Genomic DNA, 15659 nt, shown 5'->3' with positions numbered 1-15659 from the left:
ATTGAACTTGACCGAGATATTTCACCAACAAACACTTTCATGACGTTTGGTGGAAATTGGATGAGAAATGATCAAGTTAGAGAGCGGACAAAGCTAAAATGGCCAATTTTGATAAATTCAGGGGGCCATAACTCTGGAGTGCCTAAAGCGATTTGGCTGGTTATCGAACTTGACCTAGATATTTCACCAACAAACACTTTCATGAAGTTTGGTGGAAATTGGATGAGAAATGTTCAAGTTAGAGAGCGGACAACATTGTGGAGCCGCCCGCCCGCCGCCCGCCCGCCATGGGTGTTCCCATAATACGGCCATCGTAAGATGGGCGTATAAAAACCAAGACAAGTTAAACAAATGTCTATGATATTTTTGCCCGTAAAAGTATGAGTATATATAAATATGACGATAAAGTAGTATTTGTTAGCTGCAGCTCCTGGTTTAAATTTCAAATTGTTAATGTAGACCTCTGATTACATACATGTAGTCCTTATGATATTATATGAAACTGGGAACAATAAGTTCATAAAGGTAAGAGTTCCCACTGATTATTAGGAACATAAATAACTCTATAAATAGGATTCTCAGAATATATTGAATGACTTTCATGCTGCTTGTCCCTAGAACATTCATCAAAAACATACACTAGGTGTAAATAGGATTATTACCATTAGATGTATTCATAACTGTCTTCCTAGGGTTCAACACCACCTGAGGAGTCTTGATTGCACAACGTGATCCAAAGTTCACCTGGGGCACTTGCAGTCTTGGTCGACTGGCAGATGTTATAGATGTACTGGCTTGATGATTTGGTGATAACAAGGGAGACCATGACTGATGAACTGTTGCTTTTGTGCAAGGAGATTGAGGCATTTTGGGAACAAAGAAATGTTTGGCAGCCATAGTGTGATGCGGTTCTGAGGCTAATAGCCCAGATTCACAATGAACATTTCGCTGTGAAGAAACGTTGATCGGAAAGCACGAAGGAACCATCGATGGAGCATCGATTGAAGGACATGTTGTTGAATAAGTCATATTTTGTCTGTCAGCAGTGTGTGGCATATCTTCTCTTGCAAGTTGAATCTCAACAGATTCTGAAAAAGAAATGTATGATTATATATAATAATAATAATAATAATAATAATAGTGATAATAATAATAATAATAATAATAATAATAATAATAATAATAATAATAATAATAATAATGTATATATATATAATTAGAGATTGCTTTTTTTTTAAAAGCGCTAGTCTCCCCTATAGTGTGGTCGTAGCTGAGAAAAAATAAATGATGGACATGAAATTTGTAATTTTGGACTGGAGACGAACCAACAGTGAAGTTTGGTTTATTCACCCGTATTAAATAGTGAAGAGAAGAAAGTGTTGTTGATTAATCTTGGAAAATGTAAACGAAGTTTACTGCGACCTCGACCTTTGACCTACTGATCACAAAATCAATAGGGGTCATCTACTAGTCATGACCAACCAGCATACCAAGTATGAAGTTCCTGGGTCTAAGCCTTCTATAGTTATTGAGCGGAAACAAAGTGTGACATACGGACTGACGGACAGGGCAAAAACAATATGTCTCCTCATGAATGGGGGAGACATAATAAATCAAGTGAAAGAATAAGAAACTCGCATTGTAGGGTTCTAACAGCTGATTAAGCGTGAATCTTGTAAAATAACTGGGGGTCTGTTTGAGTATATATGAGGGTTGATACAAATGAGCAAACAAAATCTTCACAACTGTTAAACAGTCTAATGTTGAAAGCTTTTTATTTTGATTTCAGGATTATTTCTGACTTTAGAACCCCTGAATTTTGTGTTTTATTCAATGTTCATTTTTTAGCAAATACATGTAAGATCATAATCATTGATGTATATAGTTTGCATTTTTGTTACGTTTGTTTATGCTTTACATCAGATGTTTTTAAAAACAGACAAACCCATTACGAACAACCTTAATTTTTCAATTAATATGAGCACACTGTTGCATATTTCATACATCTTTAAAAGGACATGGTTTAAAGGAAATAACTTATCACTCATTTATGAAATAAAACACAAACCTACACTTATTGAATCATAAATGTCATGAAAGTGCCCAAAAGTGAGATTTAGGATCCACTCTGGTTTATAAAACATACTAAACTTCATATTTTATCATGCAACGTGGAAACTATTGAAAGCATTGTTCTGCAATTTATGAACTAGTCCCTTAGTTGGAATATTTCTAAAGTAATATCAAATATAGTCTCATAGTCTATAAACTAATAATACTCTATATGTGTGCAAATATTAGTCTAAAATAATAGACGTGTTATACAGGATTCTTCCAATCCCTAATTAATTGATCACATTGACACAAATTGCTGATGTTAACCTATAACCAATATGTGCCAATAATTGATATCTCCATAAATGTAGTAAACAGTGTTTACCTGTGGATTTGTTAAAGATGACAACTGTTTTATTTGGCTGCTGCTCAGGTTGCACTTCTTCAACTTGCATTGTTTGTTCATTATCATTGGTTTGACCTTCAGTATGACCAGTTTGTGGAGGTTCGGCTGCTGCAACATGTCCTACCTGCAACATAGAATAGAAGCCACAGTTATGGTTAAAACCGTTTCAAATCTAACCTAAGGAACTTGAACACAGACTGCTAACATTGGTGTTTAATTATTTTAATTTCATTTTAATAGGAAACAAGAGCTTTCACAGGACAGGACAAATGTGCGCAAGAATGTAACATGTATTTTCATGATGACCTACCCAACCTTCCAATGAAAATTGGATAAATTGAATTGAAATACTATTAAAGAACAAAGTATGTAAATGGAAATGGTAAGTCAATACAAGATGGAATTGATGCCAACTTCCCAGCAAGCAAGGCTAAATGGGTCCCATATGGGCTGAATCTGGGCAAAAAGCCCATATGGGGCCCATATAGCTGCTCATCTGTATTAATTGGATACACAAAGCGAAACGAAGATCATTGTTATATGAAAATATGTAAACATCGATACAAAGTGAAAAATGTTCATTATTTCATGCATCGGCTTCATATCTTTAGCCATGATATGTCCCAGATAGGTCCCATATGGGTCCCATATACTCGGCATTATCATCATACATGTAGTAGGGCAGTGTTAGATGGTAAGGCACGATGTTGTGGTGATGATACATAAATACACCAAGGAACAGACATTTTTCAGTAATTTCATTTTTTTATAACTTCTTAAATATAAAACTTTTGCAAATGTGTTTTTAGTAGCAATTTAGTCACAATTAAAAAAAAATATGCGGAAAATATGTCACATGATATTTTATTGACGCGCGAATGATGTGAAAAAACAAATGTAGGCATCATTAAAAAAAAGGTAAAGGTTCTTATTATACTTTCAAAGCAAGTTGTATTTATATGTATAGTATTTTGATTGACTTCAAACAAGTGAATTACTGATGACTTTCATATAAATTATAAAGGCATTCAGGATGGCAGATGGCAAAACTAAACAACCACACATTCTTTGTTCATGCAGCTCTGGGGAACCTATTTACATATAGACCTCCAAAGAGACTATATTCTTTTCTCTTGAATGGATTCTGACAATCATTAATCTTTTATCCAATTTAAAAGTGCACCAAGGGCAAGGAGGCTGTACGAGGATGTGAGCGAGGGTGAACAGCCTGCCACTGCTGCTAATGGTGATGATGAGAATGATGGCCCTGTTACAACCAAGGCCAACAGCCCCCAACATTCCAGCTACCCATTCATTATTCGATGCTCTACAAAGCAGAATCCAAGAAGGTAAATAGGAAATTTTGATGGAGTTTTGATGGAATGTAAAATGATTTTCATAAATGAACCTTGCATCCTTTTATTATTATAAACATTAACAAACAGCCAATCACATAATTGGTTTAATAGTTCACTGTATGATACCTGAAGTGTCTTGTTTCAATTTTTATTTTCGACAGAATGTTATTTGTTCCAGCTCGGGACACCCTGATCTTTGGCACAAGATGTAGTTCCAAGTGAGTTGCTAGAGGGATTATCTTTCTCCCTCAAAACTGGAGGATTTGACAGCCTTCAACGAGTGAATGTCACAAGCGAAATCTGCAACATCCGTTGTAAGTTTCCAAAACATCGTTGGCGGATTAAATTTTGATGAGGTGTCTTTAAATTTAAAATGCATAATTTGTGCTTTAAAATTACATTTTGAAGTGACATTATTCATTCAGATTTGTTTTTAAAACGCGATCTGATCGATATAAGGGCAGACACACAAACCAAGCCAGTACTAGGGGGCGCTGACAGTGCTTCAAATTTTATTTTTCTATTGTACCACATTGCGTATGATACTATGGCTCTGCTTAAAAGTGTTTACTGTTTTGCATTTATATGTGGATTTACAGGCATTTTCATGCACAACTTTTTGTTCAAGGTGAAATACTTGGCAGAATATGGTGGGAGTGACACAGTGGACACGGTTTCCTGGATAATGAAGACGGTGTTGACAACAAATCTGATCCGCCAATTTAAACTATCGGGAACCAAACAAAAAAAGAAACTGAATGGACTCCACTTGATAAACATCTTTTTCAGTAGATGGTTTTGTTGTTGTATATATATAAAGGTGTGCTAAATTAAACTACCTATGCTGTGCACATACATCAATGGATTTTTTTAAAAATATAATAAAGTATTAGTATTAAAAAATGACAAACTTTTTAAGATACCTATGTAAATTTATCTGCCTAGCTTAAATTATCATACGATAGAATACTGCTTATTTATAACTAAACATTTGATAATCACTGATGAAATAACTGTCTCGGATATTCATCTATCCACTAACACTATTTTCAGGATGTCTACAATTGAACCCAGCAACACGCTCTTGTAATCGCATGGAAATGGAGGGGGGGGGATCCAGAAGTGGCTTTCCGGGTCTCGAGGTCGTCAGCAAAGACCGAGCAATGGTCACCTCGATGCTTACCGAGTAGAATTTTGACTTATTTACTTACCAACAAAAATTCGGATTTATGACTAAACAATTGTCAGAATATTTATCACCGCTTTTCAAATTGATTATATACAATTTGTATGCATCGATTGTTTTTTTATCATATAGACATCAGCATCGTGTGTGACATAATATGTTGTTCGTATGCAAAATGTATCACAATAATGTAATAATGAGATATTTTCAACTTTTGCCATAAATGTTCATATCGTGTAAGGGTTACAAGAGCATTTCTTATCTATATTTATAGGCAAACCCATGTTGTTTTTACATTTTTGTATAAACATAAGACAAATGTCCATAACAAATAAGAGACCCATCAACAAGACAAATATGTTTAGTTCACATTTGGACGATTGCTCAAAAGAAGACTCTTAATATTCAATCTATCCCTTTTATAAACTGCATAACACTGATGTTTCAGGTAGGTTATCTAAGGAAATATATTTTATTAACATTTTTAATCCAATTCTAAACAAAACGTGACGATGTCAGATTTCATTTACCAACATGTGAACTCCCAAGTTACGTTGTTAATATTGTCATATTTTACTTCGATTATTGTTTCCCTGATGAAAGCAAAACCTGTTGGCATTCAATAATAATCATTATATCTCAGAATGATGTCGGTTTTTATTTTACTATAATATTTTTTTATCCAGGGTACACCATTTTAAACTTCGATACACTCACGATAACCTTATTTTGATGTATTTAAGTATCAAGATGAAGTAAGGAATTTGGCTGAATTATATCAGCTACTTAAGGGTGTTACGCTTTATAACTTTTAAGAAATTGGGGCCACGTGACTTTAATAAATTATTTCAACACTATTTATTTTCCTGGCCATAACAATGATCCCTGATTTGTTCATATTAGATACATTTTTTTTAACCTATGGAGTGAGTGTGTATACATTAATTAATCCTTTTTGGTAGACAACAATGAAGTGGTTCTAAATGAGGTAATCTTAAGTTATTATGTAAATATTTGTTATATGCTGTTGCTCTACTTTTGTTTCATATGTATTTTGTTATGTAACTTATGTAACTTTTCATACATGGAGGAAATAAGGATATATATATGTTTTAACATTCAGTGATGTCAGTTCACTAGTCATTCTTTCAAGGTGCATTAATTGTGTTAGTCAATAGATCTTGTTTGTGTTTAGTTTTTCTCCTTTTAAATTCTTCTTTATTTTACATGCATGATTTTGTGACAATTAACTTGAAACTGTTAGTTCATTTCTGGATTGAAATGCTGCTTTATGTCTAAGCAATATTGTTATATTTGAATGTGTAGATTCTCTTGTTCTGTTTATTAGAATTGTTAAAGCATTCGGAGCTCCTCTGCCATTTTTATTAAAAACCACCTTGGATGTATGCTGGTACATCCGTTGAAATAGTTTGTAAATTTTTGAATTTTATCATTAATTAAATGTAGGGTTTTAGAGTTGTATTTATTGATCTAAGTTTAAATTGATTGCCAGTGAATTGAATTATTGCAAATACATAATTAAGATTCCCTTGAGTTAAGTCATGAAGTTGAACTGCTAAATAAAATAACTACGTGATCTACTTTAAGCGGACTTAAACATACCGCTTTTTGAGTATGTAAACCATCCAAATACATCCGAAGTTTTCGATAAAAATAGCCGAGGACCTCCGAATGTCGTTAAAGCCTTTAAAATGTGTGTTCTATTACATGTAATTTTTGACAGGCTTTTTCAGTCTGACAGCTTTAAGTGACAGATACAATCAATAAAACGAAGTTTAGACTTATTATTAAGTTATTAATCAAATTCCAATATAGATGTACTAGATTTTTTTAGCTTGGTGTTGTCAAGTCAAACCAAACTGAAAAAAAATGTGTCAAAATTTCAGTCACATTTTTTTCTCGTGTGCCACTTTTATATTGCCAGTATTACACAAAATCCTGTCAGTATTTAATTTTTGTTGACTTTATTTAGTTTGTACATCTTGTTTTACATTTCTGATGTTTTCATGTTAATAAACTTAATAAGATTATTGCTATTTTTGTTGTGTAATGTAATATTATGTTGAAATTATGTCATTTGTACTTCACAACATAGCTGTCGGTCTAGATAAGGAATGAAAGGATAGTTATGCAATAGATGAACACTCGAGATCAATTTTTTTTAGGTAATTGAAATCAATATATAATAACATGTAATAACAAAAGTAACGGTTTACCCCAAATTTATTGCTTAGATATGGCCCATATACAGCCCATATACACCATGTGGGACCCATATTGGTCCCATATCAAACCCTGTTCAAAAACCCATGTGGGGCCCATATGGGCCCTAAATCAAGCCCTGTTCCAAAACCCATGTGGGGCCCATATGAGTCCCACATTCAACCCATATGGGACCCACATGGACCCCTGTTGCAAAACCCATGTGTGGCCCACATTGGTAGCCCACATGGGACCCATATGGTAACCCATGTGGGACCCTGGGTTGGCCCTTGGCAGAGTGTTCTTCAAATTTTGATTGGAAACATATTTTCAGTTTACGGTTACAACAATCTTGCCCTTTGACCCACTGACCTAACTATCAATAGGGTTCATCTGATGGTCATTGTGAACCAGCCTGTGGGGATGGATGGACAAACAAACAGCCTTTGAAGGGCATAAAAATAAAATAATGATATGATGAATACAACTGTTCTTTTTTCTGGTTCCTTTTGTTTTATCTACATTGATCTTGTAAGTATTTTTAAATAATCATGTTCATTTTTTAAAGTTTGTCAAAATAAGATATGTATTCTTTTAAACAAACAGTCTGAAAGATCAATACATTTTTATAATACAGCTCACCAATTCTGGACTTGGCATTTCAGCATCACATCTTTCAGGTTCTCTGCTCACAACAGAATCTTCGGTCACCATCTGATCTCCATCATCTTTCTCACTGAAGAAACTGCAGAAAATAAAGGGTCAGGCAAGGCCCCTCAAAAGGTTTTGTACATGTTTAACAAGCTACTTGATATTTTCTTCTTTTTTTCATTCATTTATTATACCCTGAATCAGATTCTTTAATGATTAAATATGTTTGCTCAGTGGTCCATTCTGAAATTATTCCTTAATTACAAACAATTAAAGCAATTTAACTGACAAATTATCATTTAAATGCAGCCTGCTATAGTCAACCTTATCATAGGAGATACCATCTCCATTGACATTGCGTCTGGTTCCATCTGGGAGCTGTCCATTTGTTCATGCACTATCCAATCATTAAGCTGAATGGCTGTTAACTAAAGAAACAAAACATTGTTGCTCCATTATTACAATTATATTGTTTTAAAATATTTCGAAACAACATTATGCATTTTTTTTTAAATTAGTGCAGAAATCAATTCTTGTGAATGCCCGTGTTTGCTCCAATCCCATAGATATTAACTATGGGAGTTCAGGGTTAAAGGAACCCAATTAAGCAGACTTGAAAATTATCGCATTTGTTGCATGAATTAAACTTCGAATGTTTGTAAATGACATTTGTATGTTAAGATATAAAATACTCTAGTATTTCTAAAAAATAATACCATTGCACTGCAAGCCCTTTATATGTGCTTAGCAGTTTTGTCGCTGTACAAAAATTAATAACATTACAATTTATCATATTGAAATTAATAAGTAAGTGCATACCTAACCAATCTATTATTAACTGAATTAAAACACCTTAAGCAGTTTTATTTCATCTTTTTAGGGGGGTTATTGAGAAAAAAAGGTGCATAATAATAAGATAAACTGAAAATTTAACGATCAAATTTCACCGCCAATCACATCATTATCCATCATAAATTAGAAAAATTGCCAGTGGTAAAGTTTCATATAAAAGTTACCAAATGTTAAATTTGATATTATTCACTGAGAGCTTTATTGATATAGGCATTATGTAAAATAATTGACATTGCTATATAATCATAGAGATATTTTTGGTTAATTATCTCCCTTTAATATCATATTATAATAGCAGTGCCAATAGGGTGTATTTCAAAAATGTAATCCATGAAAAAATAAGTTGGTTAATAAATATCAATTAAATACAGAAATAATCTTGATGGTCATATCTTAAATGCACTTAAATGCACTTAAACACCTTTAACTAAACTTGGCATGGAAAGGTTTCCATAACCTCATAAACTCTTCCTCATACCAAGTTTGGTTATAATATGTCAACACAAAATAGATATATTCAGTTTCAACCACTTCTTTATTTTTAGTAACAATTATCCTGACCTTCACCCTTGGGGCACACTATGTCAACCATTTCTAAACATATTCAGTTTCCATCTTTTTTTATTTTAGTTTCAAACAGTGACCTTGACCATGACTCTAGGAGCCCCTATAAACTCTTCATATATACAAAGTTAATTAGGTCACAAAATGTCAACCTAAACTAGAAATATTCAATTTCATCTGTTTTGTCTGATTTTTTATTAATAGTAACCTTGACCCTTGGGGCCCAAAACACAAACCCTTAATGGTATCCATTAACTCTTTCTTATTACCAAGTTTGGTAATATATTACATTTTTTTCTATTTTAAGTAACAGAGACCTTGATCTTAGGGGTTCAAAGGCAATTTCATGAAGGGTCTCTATAAACTTTTCCTATATACCAAGTTTGGGCACAATATATCAATCCTTTCTAAACATATTCAGTTCAATCATTTTTTCTATTTTTAGTAACAGTGACCTTGACCTTGACTCTAGAGGCCCCAAACACAATCCCATAAAAGTTCTCCATAAATAATTCAGTTTCATACATGTAGGCAAGTTTGATTCTGTCCACCCGCCTGAACGCCCAAACAACAACGTACATAACATACATTACATTCAGATCACCAGGCCCCAATTTCTCGAAACTTCTTCAATCTCTTATAACAGGATTAAGCTAAGCTCACTTTTTTTCTCAATACTCATTAATTAAAATCCAATTTAAGTAAGTACTTTGCCTTTTTGAAATAAGCTACTTAAGCCTGTAAAGATTAAGAAGTTTCGAGAAATTGGAGAAACAGGTTTCACTTTGTAAACAACACCTGGTTAAAAAATATAAAATAACAAAATATTTAAAACAATGTTTGTTTGTGCAAGGTAGCTCTTGAAATATATTTGTTGGTGCTCACTCAGTGATAAATACTGCTTTATCAAATGCTACTATATTCCAGATTAGTCACATATTTGTCTGTATTGCACATGTGTAGTATAGCAATATTACACTCCACATGTCAGTAAACAGTTCAATTGTGGATTATGGGTTATGTCCAACCAAGCATACTTTATTTCTTATTTTGTTTTCATTAAATGGTGTAGTTAATTTTACATCTTAATCCAGTATTTCCTCTAAATATCATAAAAAAAAAACAGTTGAAAAACAATTTCTGCATTTATATAATATTATAAGAATATCATTTAACTTGTAGTGAAATCACAATTTAAAAGAAAGAAAAAATCATTAAAAGTATAGTGCTTGATATGTTGTGATATCATCTCAGTATTCTTTCTACTTATTTAGTTTTAAATAATTCTGGGTACCTCATATCTGAAATGCATGCTTGAAATGGCATTGCTTTGTCAGTTGTTGGTATAGTCAGCTCATCATCATAGCAGGTGAAACAGGTAATGTTTTTTTTTGTCTTTTTGCTGGAACAAGAGCACTCACAGACTGCAAATGTTCCACGCCTATTAAAAAAGGTATCAACTTTACCTTAAAGGATAACAATGAATTTAATTAACAAACGGCAATTACTAAAAAAACTGCAGCCAGAGTTATGGTTTTGGTGCACTAAAGTTTAAAATACCATAAATATAATTCTATGCCGACATAAAATATTTAATGGATCTGCGGGTTGAACTGAATCACCCCGAGCTAATTCTGCGGGTTGAACCGGTTACATCTTAAGCATCACCAGGCTTATCAGCATTCCACGCCGTGACCAGTGGTCAGGAAGTGTGTGCGTGGCTTATCAGCGGTCCAAGCCGTGACCAGTGGTCACGTGGTGTGTATCGGCCTATCCCTAGCCTCTCGGTTCAGCCATTCTAGAAAAAATCTTCAGAGATACGTGCTTGCAAATTTTGAGCAAAATATTTTGCATAATTTTACCGATATTATTGGGTGTGAAGGTCTATACTTTATGCATTTAGGAATTGCTTAGTCTAAATTCTGGAATGAAATATAGTGGCGGTATCCTACCGATGCCTTTCAACTTTGTGATATATTGTACGGTTTGCTTTATTTAGAAACGGATTACTCAGACAGTGGCTGTAAGCGTCGTTGAACTACATGTGTGTCGCAAGGACATAACGGATTCAATATGGCTGCGCCCATGAAAGTTAAACTTTTTGGACATTCTTTTGTATCTAGACTTCAAACATATATTCGAGAGGAGGATTCGCTTAACTTTCATTTCGGTTTACACGGTCGGCTTATGGCGGATGGCTTTCCTGGGACCTCAGCAGCCGTTCTCAAAACTAAAATTGAAACAGTTGGCGACTTTTCGCCATATTTGCACTAATGACGTGTGATATAGTTGACAGTGCACTTAATATTTTGAACATTGCACAGGTTGTAGTATGCCAAGTGTTACATCGATGTCCAGCATCTGTGTAAACCCATGAACCAGGTGACATTGATTGGTTCAATGATCGAGTGGATGCTTTGAATATACAACATAACATCAATCTTCATATCCGTTTTCCTGGTCGTGCATATCTATGGCGCTTCCAAGGGATTTTGGTCAGCAGAGGCGAAGGCAAAACACTTCAGTTCATATGGTTGCCACCTTTCCAGAGACGGGCTGTTCAAACTTCTGTCAAATCTTTCGGCAGCCATGGTTGCAGCCTTCAGTACCATAACCAAATGATACGCAAGTTACGTTTCCATGTTTAAATAATTTAAACTGGCTTAAAAAATTACGCAAAAGTTTGAGAAAAGCTTTGCAATTCTTTTATTTACTAAGAATATTAAACTTAGACAAGTATATTCAATTACGACAAGCTTTAAGTATGTCTGTTCAGTTTGATTAATTAAAAATTATACCTTCAAAGTTTTAAAAATTGTATATTTTGTTTGTCGTTCGTGTGGCGCACATCTTAACTGTGACCACAATGCAGCATGGTCTCACTGTTTTAAGTGGGATCTATTTTTATTAAGTACTATGAGCACATTTTTACTTTTGACTTTGTGCGGTGCACATTGCAACCACGGTGTGGCGCAGGTCATTTTTATTTAGTGCAGTGTGCACATTTTATGACTTTGTGAGGTGCACATTGCGACCACGGTGTGGCACGGGTCAACCTCATTTAGTGCGGTGGGCACATTTTTCTGTTACTTTGTATGGTGCACAATGCCATCACATTTTCTTTGCGTATTGTGTACCATTATACGCTTAACATGAACAGATGTTGCACATTCAAAGGTCTTTCGATACTTCATGGTTTTGATATTTTTTTAGATGCGGCGTCAATAACGCATGTCAACCACAGTATCTAGTTGTCCTTGCTGTCTTGACACAGACACTTACAAAGAAGCCCCAATTACACTAGAGGGACCCAATTGGGACAACTCGCGTCAAGTCCTGTCTGCAGGGTGAAATAAGAGGGTGGTGACTGAGGGGCAGACTGGAGGGCCTAAAACTAAGAAAACAGTCAACACAACAGCTCTTACAGGTACCTCTCCAAATATGCTCTAAGATTTCATTTTTTTTATGACATCGGAAAATATTTCCTAAGATTTGACCTAGTGACCTAGTTTTTGATCTGAGGTGACCCATTTTCACAAATGTTTAAGACAACATGTAGACAAATATTCTGACCATGCTTCATACTGATTTGACGAAAAATGTTGAATTTATGATGTGGAAAGATTTTACCTAGTGACCTAGAATTTGACCCCAGATGACCGATATAAAGAATAAGCAAGATATTATGCAGACAATTATTCTGACCAAGTTTCATCAAGATATGAAAACAAATGTTGAATTGATGACGTGGAAATACTTTTCCTAAGATTTGACCTAGTGACCTAGATTTTGACCCGGGTTGACCCATATTAAAACATATGAAAGATATAATTAAAGCATATGCAAGATATAATGCAGACAAGCATTCTGACCATGTTTCATCAAGATTTGATAAAAATTGTTGAATTTATTACTGTGAAATATTTCTTCTAAGATTTCTTCTAAACATTTTTCTAAGAAATGAGCCTGTGACCTAGTTTTTAACTCTGTGTGACCCACTTTCACATGTGACTGAAAATTGATCAAGAGGATTATTCGGTCCAAGTTTGATCATAATTTAACAATTACTTCCAAGATATTGTTTCAGACAAAACATTTCAAAATTTACCTAGAGACCAGATATTTGATGACAAGTGACCAAGTTATGAATTAGCCCAATAGTTCATCAAGTAAAAATTTTTGATCAAGTTTTAGGAATATTGGACCAAATATGATATCTCTAGTGTGTCTAGGATTTTTTCTAAAATTTGACCTCCTGACCTAGTTTTTAAACCCATGTGCAGGGTTAGACACTAACATTTTTCACAAGGTAGTCCCTCAGACTACTAGATCTGAAATCTGGGTAGTCCAGCAAAAATTCTGGTATTCCAAAAAAATGCAAGCCTGTAACGGATTCCTTCAGTGTTTTGTAAAACTTTCCCTTCTCCTTTGATTATTGTCAGTAAAACCCTTTGATTGGTTGTGTTTTTATCTGTCTCAATCTTAAATTTTAATACATTCTTCAAAACAGCTTTTGGCCTCTAAATTTAAATCTTAAAACCTAAAAAATCTAAAAACCATGTTAAAATACCCCAGATTAAAAATCTAAAAACCATGCTTAATTACCCCAAAATCTGTCACTTTCAGAAAAATGTTGCAAAAAATCACTTGACACCTGGACCGAGATCGTTGCTAAGTGGCACAAATGACAGACATCTTACTGTTTAGAAATTTTTGATAATTGGCATCCTACTTTTCAGTATTTGTTAATCTAAACGACATACCAAAATGCTTAAAAACGTAATAAAATAATATTCCACAGGGTTATAAAACATTTTTTTATATGGGAGTAAGATAAAAAATTGCTATTGGCCCTAGTTTCAATGTATAAAATGTTTCGACATTTTGCGCGAAAAATAACGCACACAACTCTACTGTCATCTGCACTTAACAGACCTGTTTTGGCAGTATGATTAATTTATGAGCTGCTCTTCTAAAAGCCAGTTAAAAGATTTCACAAGCCAGACATAATGTTCCTTCTGTTTGCTAAATATATAAACACCGACATTTGGCAATACCCTGAACCATATTAATAAACCATGACAAATTGTCAGAAAATCTAAAAATAGTAACAACCATCAAGTTTTTGTTTACATTGTATCTTTCATTGTTTCTGACTGAAAATTAACGATATAATCTGATAGCTAACTACAAGCAATATCATTAAAATACTAGACAGCTTTTGAACAATAAATGTACAACATATTAAAAAATATGAAACACAATAAAATGAAATGTGGTATTTAACTGGTCTTCTGTATTAAAAACAATAAATATCAATATCATACGATAAAAAAATAGTCTAGCGAAACTTTGAAAAAAATTAAAAATGATATTAATATAATTTACGCCTGACATCTAAATTTCATTTATATATTGTATCAATAGGCTAAAACAGTTTACATAGGTTATGTAATTGTACTAAAAGATCATGGTAGAATTAAAACAGGTTGTAAAATTATGTTTAAAATCACATTATGGTCACACAGTCTTCGTGAATCACTGTCACAGATCATTCCTGGTAAAAATGCTACTCATACGCCTGTTTGAAATAGTGTGCTTTAAGTGCACGTTTGAAAGAACACAATGAACTTGAGTCTCTCACACCGGATGGTAGGTCGTTCCACAGTTTCGGAGCTGCATATTCAAAACGTCGGTCGCCGTAGGTTACAGTTTTACTTTTTAGTATCACTAAAGTAAGTGCTTTGTTTTGAGATCGCAGATTTCTTCCTGGTTTGTAAACACATAGCATTTCTTCCAAATATTCTGGTGATTTTCCGTTTAAAGCTTTGTAGGTATGCGTTAAAATTTTAAACTGAATTCTGTATTGCACTGGAAGCCAATGTAGTTCTTTAAGTACAGGTGTGATATGATCGTACCGCAAGGTTCTGGTGATGGGATTTAGAAATTCTACCACTTTTGGACCACATCTACCTCGCTGACATTGGCAAATGTGCACATGTCTGACAATTTAAACACACCATACAGTTCGAAGACATTCTTACAGACTGGTTTAAATATTGATCGAAAGACTATAAGAAATGCGCGCGCAATTCAGTTAACAGTCCACATTGGCCAGAACTGCTTGGCCATCTTCAGCAAGCTTTAGAATAAGCCGGTGATATTTGGCTTTTTGACATCACGTTTGACGCAAGTTTAAGCGTAATGAAGATTTTATGCTCAATTAACTGATGTGATATTTACTTTTTCTAGTAGTCCAACGGACTATAGTTGACTTAAAATTTCTTTTAGTCCGACCAAAAAACTGGTATGTAGTCTCAGACTACTGGACTACCATTAGTGTCGAACCCTGATGTGACATTTA

At 34.0% G+C, this 15659-nt stretch overlaps 1 protein-coding gene across 3 annotated transcripts in view; it reads right to left on the bottom strand.

Moving 5' to 3' along the window:
* The window catches only part of LOC128246507 (uncharacterized), a 51336-nt gene that overhangs the window by 12564 nt on the left and 23113 nt on the right, over nt 1-15659 (bottom strand). For 2 of the 3 annotated variants that reach the window (XM_052964734.1, XM_052964736.1), the window contains 4 exons: nt 8204-8307; nt 7871-7973; nt 2441-2585; nt 663-1088 (listed from right to left, as the gene is read on the bottom strand). In XM_052964734.1, the coding sequence (XP_052820694.1) occupies nt 663-1088; nt 2441-2585; nt 7871-7973; nt 8204-8307 (778 nt within the window). The remainder of the gene's footprint in view (nt 1-662; nt 1089-2440; nt 2586-7870; nt 7974-8203; nt 8308-15659) is intronic. The other variant, XM_052964735.1, reaches the window with a different exon arrangement.

Source organism: Mya arenaria, chromosome 9 (assembly GCF_026914265.1).
Source record: "Mya arenaria isolate MELC-2E11 chromosome 9, ASM2691426v1".
In the NCBI taxonomy this organism is placed as follows: domain Eukaryota; kingdom Metazoa; phylum Mollusca; class Bivalvia; order Myida; family Myidae; genus Mya; species Mya arenaria.
The sequence above is the reverse complement of the archived record's forward strand: the minus strand, read 5'-3'. Positions and strand labels throughout refer to the sequence as shown.